This window comes from Gadus chalcogrammus, chromosome 15 (assembly GCF_026213295.1).
Source record: "Gadus chalcogrammus isolate NIFS_2021 chromosome 15, NIFS_Gcha_1.0, whole genome shotgun sequence".
NCBI classification, from domain to species: domain Eukaryota; kingdom Metazoa; phylum Chordata; class Actinopteri; order Gadiformes; family Gadidae; genus Gadus; species Gadus chalcogrammus.
The window spans coordinates 20,112,540-20,116,485 of NC_079426.1; the positions used below are offsets into that span (position 1 = coordinate 20,112,540).

The following is a 3,946-nucleotide window of genomic DNA, read 5'->3' on the forward strand; positions in this document are numbered from 1 at the left end:
TGCTCTCTTTAATGACCTTTTGTGTAAGCATGAGTTCAAGCATTACAACATCATGGAGCCTTGCACTCTTTTTAACCTCAGATGAAATTTTCTTTAAGACATCCTTGGTGAGGCTTCTAGTGACATTACCAGCCATGACACTCTTCCACAGGTGTGTTTTTTAACATGCTGTAATAATAATTGCTGACACCATTGCTTACAGATTTAGCAATCTTTCCTCTTCGTAGGTATTTGGCTGGCCTAAATTTTCTTTGGTTGTTACGGTGTCTGACTTCACCAAAGCGCATAACTTTAAAACATATTATTTTATCCGTTGATTTTGGCCTGCTTTTTTTTTTTTAAACTGTAGACAGCCTTGCATCCTCCAAATGTACAGTGTGCTGAGGCACGGAAAAAGGGGATTTTATTTTACGGCTGTATCTTGTCTTCACATGCTGATACTTGAAAGCAACTGTATGTCTCATACAGTACATCAGTCCATGGGGGACGAAGACTTTTCTTCCCATGTTTTGGTTTTAATTTGTTCCATTGTTTTCTAGTGATTGTAATTCTGAAAACTTTTGGCCCTGCTTTTCCCCTTCTGAAGCCTGTTTGTTGATCTGATTTAGTGCATTTAGATTATTTTCCTTTCCTACTTTTACTTTTTTTCTCAGTCTGGTCCACAGTCTCCTGACATTCCTCTCTGCTCTCTTTTACACTGTCACTGTCAGTCTGAACAATATCTATTTCTTCATCTGCATTGTCTCGTCTTCTTCATTTGATGGTGCCTGCTCTTCTTCATCTTTCTTGCTAAAACTTTCTCCATCCTGCTCAGAAGCCTGAAATCCTTCTCTCATTTTTTTGGGTCTGTGTATTGTTTATTTCGGGACCTTCTCTGTTCTCAACAGTCTCTAGATCAGACAACATATACATGTTTCTACCATCTGTACTGTCCCTGTCTTCTTCACTTGATGGTGTCTGCTCTTCTTCACCTTTCTTGCTAAAACCTTCTCCATCCTGCTCAGTACCCTGAGGTCCTCTTTTTTTTCTTGGTCTGTGTATTGTTATTTTCAGGACCTTCTCTGTCAACAGTCTCTGTATCAGACAGTCTACACATGTCTCTACCATCTGTACTGTCCCTGTCTTCTTCACTTGTTGGTGTCTGCTCTTCCCCTTCATCTTTCTTATTGTCCCTTTCTCCATCCTGCTCAGTACCCTTTCGTCTTGTTCTCTGCCTTTTCTTTTCTAAAAATTGGGACATTGTTGGTTATAGTGGAGATATGGCTAACAAGATACTTACACCATTTAATTTGTAAATTGAGTCATTCTTGCGTTATTTCTTGAAGAAAGTGGTCCAATCCTTGGTCGCTTTTAACTCACTTTATTTGTTAAAGTAGGCATGTTTCGGTATGGTAACTATGACGCTTAAGGGAGGGAATTGTATCTAACGCGTGTGAGGGACAATATCGTGAGCTTCAAGCCCCGGGCTTGAAGCTATTTCTGTCCAGTGTCTACTACTTGACCATACTACACTTGACTGTGTAGTACGGTCTACCGCTATGCGTAGAACGCCTCCGAACGCCTCCGAACGCTTCCGAACACCGCCGAAACTCCACCGGATGTTTGGAGATGACGTATCTCCCCCCAGATGGCGGCAAAATGTACCTGTTTTCCGTCTTGTTATCGTTGCTATTAAATAAAAAATGTCTCTTTCTACGCGAATGGCTCTTGAAATGGATATCGCTGCTAGAAGGCGTCGTCGTCGGTCATCTCGTAGAGCGACTTACCGGCAGGTTATGATGTATATATGTGGACATTTGGTAAGTCATTTTTTTGGAACAATAATACATTTACAGTTATTTGTTACTCCGTGAAAAAGACGATTGAAGTAAATTTTTTCCTTTTTTATTGAACACACACACACACACACACACACACACACACACACACACACACACACACACACACACAAATAACGTACATGTTGAAAAAAAAAAAAAAAATTATTCTATCATTCATTTTGTCTATCTACAGGCTCAAGGTGCAAATCCCACATCCTATCGTGAGGTTAATCTGCATGTGCCCATCCTTCGTATCTACTACAATGGTGGAGACCTCAAGCGAGATCTCCGCTTGTCTCGGGAGACCATCACAGCCCTTATTGCAATGCTGGGGTCTGACTCGGACCATGGATGGCCAATGGAGATCAACGTGTTGGTATTCATTTATTGGCTTGCCCATGCTACCACTTATCCAGTGGTGTCGAGGGCTTTCGACATCCCACGGTCCACGGTCTTCGTCATGGTACACCGGACATGCATGGCTATGGGCATTCTCCGGAGGGTAGTTGGACATCCCCAGGACCTGGAGGAAGTTGGGAATGGCTTTGCGGCATCGGCTGGTTCGCAAGCATTCAATGTGGCAGTGGGGGCCATAGATGGCTGCCACATTCGTGTGAAGCCCCCAGCAGCAGATGGAGCCTGCTACTTCAACCGGAAGCTCTTCCATTCAATCCAGATGCAGGCCATCTGTGACCACCGAGGCAGGTTCATCGATGTCCACGATTCAAGGGTGCTGAGGAACAGTCCGGTCTTTTATGAGGCCTTGTACCCACCTGAGGGCCGGTGCATCCTTGGGGATGGTGGGTATCCGTGTTGACGAGCCCAATTTGCATAATGACCCCTTACAGGGAACCAGTCCGAGACCCTGTGCGTGTCCTTTACAATCGTAGGCACACACGGGCGAGAAATGTCATTGAGAGGGCATTCGGGATGATGAAGGCGAGGTGGCGGTCCATTTTCTTTAAGGCACTGGAGGTCAGCCCCACTTTTGTCCCTTACGTGGTCACATGTTGTGCCATCCTGCACAATGTCTGTGTTGCCAACGGAGACCTTGTTGAGCCAGACCTTGTTGAGCCAGACATTGTGGAGGATGACCATGGGCGTGACAATGATGGTCCTGCAGGTGAGAGGTTCATTGAGACAAGGCGAGGGGATGATGCACGTGCGATCCTGGCTGCTGCTGTTGCTGCTGGGCCTCGTGTGGCAGCACCTCACGGGCACGACTATCTGTAAGATAAAGCCAGTGATTCATTGTTTAATAATTCTCAATCAGTTCTCAATCAGTTCTCAATCAGTTCTACATTTAGCAGACGCTTTTATCCAAAGCGACTTACATCGGTTAATACACACATTGACACACCGACGACAGAGTCAACCATGCAAGGCGACAGCCAGCTCATCAGGAGCAATTAGGGTTAAGTGTCTTGCGTAGAGACACATCAACACTCTGCTAGGAGCTGGGGATCAAACTTGATCCCCAAGGCTATTCAGGTCGGTGGGTTGCAGATCTTGGCCTTTTCTTTCTGTCGTTGGTTGGTGTGCGGTTGGGTGGACACACACGTAGAGATGTGATATTTACACTGCCATCTATTTGTATATATGCTGCTATTTATTTATAATATGGAAAATTATTGATGTATTGGTTTGTTTATTGTATTGGACTCGGAAAGGAGTAAATAAACTGTTGATTGCTTGAGCAAAATATCAACACATACACTGAAAAATTCTCATAAAGATTATTTATTTATTTATTTTTCTCTTTCCCTCATTCGCTCCAACAAGAGGAGGAATCTTTCTTCCCTCTCTCTTGCCTCCCTGTCCCTCCTCTCCTCCATCTCTTTCGCCTGCAGCTCCCTCCGCTCCTCTGCCTCACGTCTCTCTGTCTCTTCGCTCCTCCCTCCCCTCCAGCTGTCTCCATCGCCTCTCCTCCTGCTCTCTAGCCTCTCTCTCTCTCTCCAGGCCCTGCCGCTCCCTTCTCTCCATCAGCTCCATGAGCTCCCTCAACCCTGTAACGGCACCTGACGAGTGCCTTTTATTTGGTGGCGGGGTGATGGTGTCATCTGCTGAGGTGCATGGCACCGAGGACGGGGTGGCCACAGCGGCGCCCTGGCCGGAGGAAGAGATCA

At 45.6% G+C, this 3,946-nt stretch overlaps 1 protein-coding gene across 1 annotated transcript; it reads left to right on the forward strand.

The window, feature by feature from the left end:
- Positions 1–1,438: 1,438 nt before the first annotated feature.
- LOC130404222 (uncharacterized) lies at positions 1,439–2,637 on the forward strand. Its single transcript, XM_056608871.1, has 2 exons — positions 1,439–1,799; positions 2,014–2,637. Exons 1-2 carry the CDS (start codon positions 1,683–1,685, stop codon positions 2,635–2,637), a joined length of 741 nt encoding a protein of 246 aa, XP_056464846.1. The 5' UTR covers positions 1,439–1,682.
- The last annotated feature ends 1,309 nt before the right edge of the window (positions 2,638–3,946 follow it).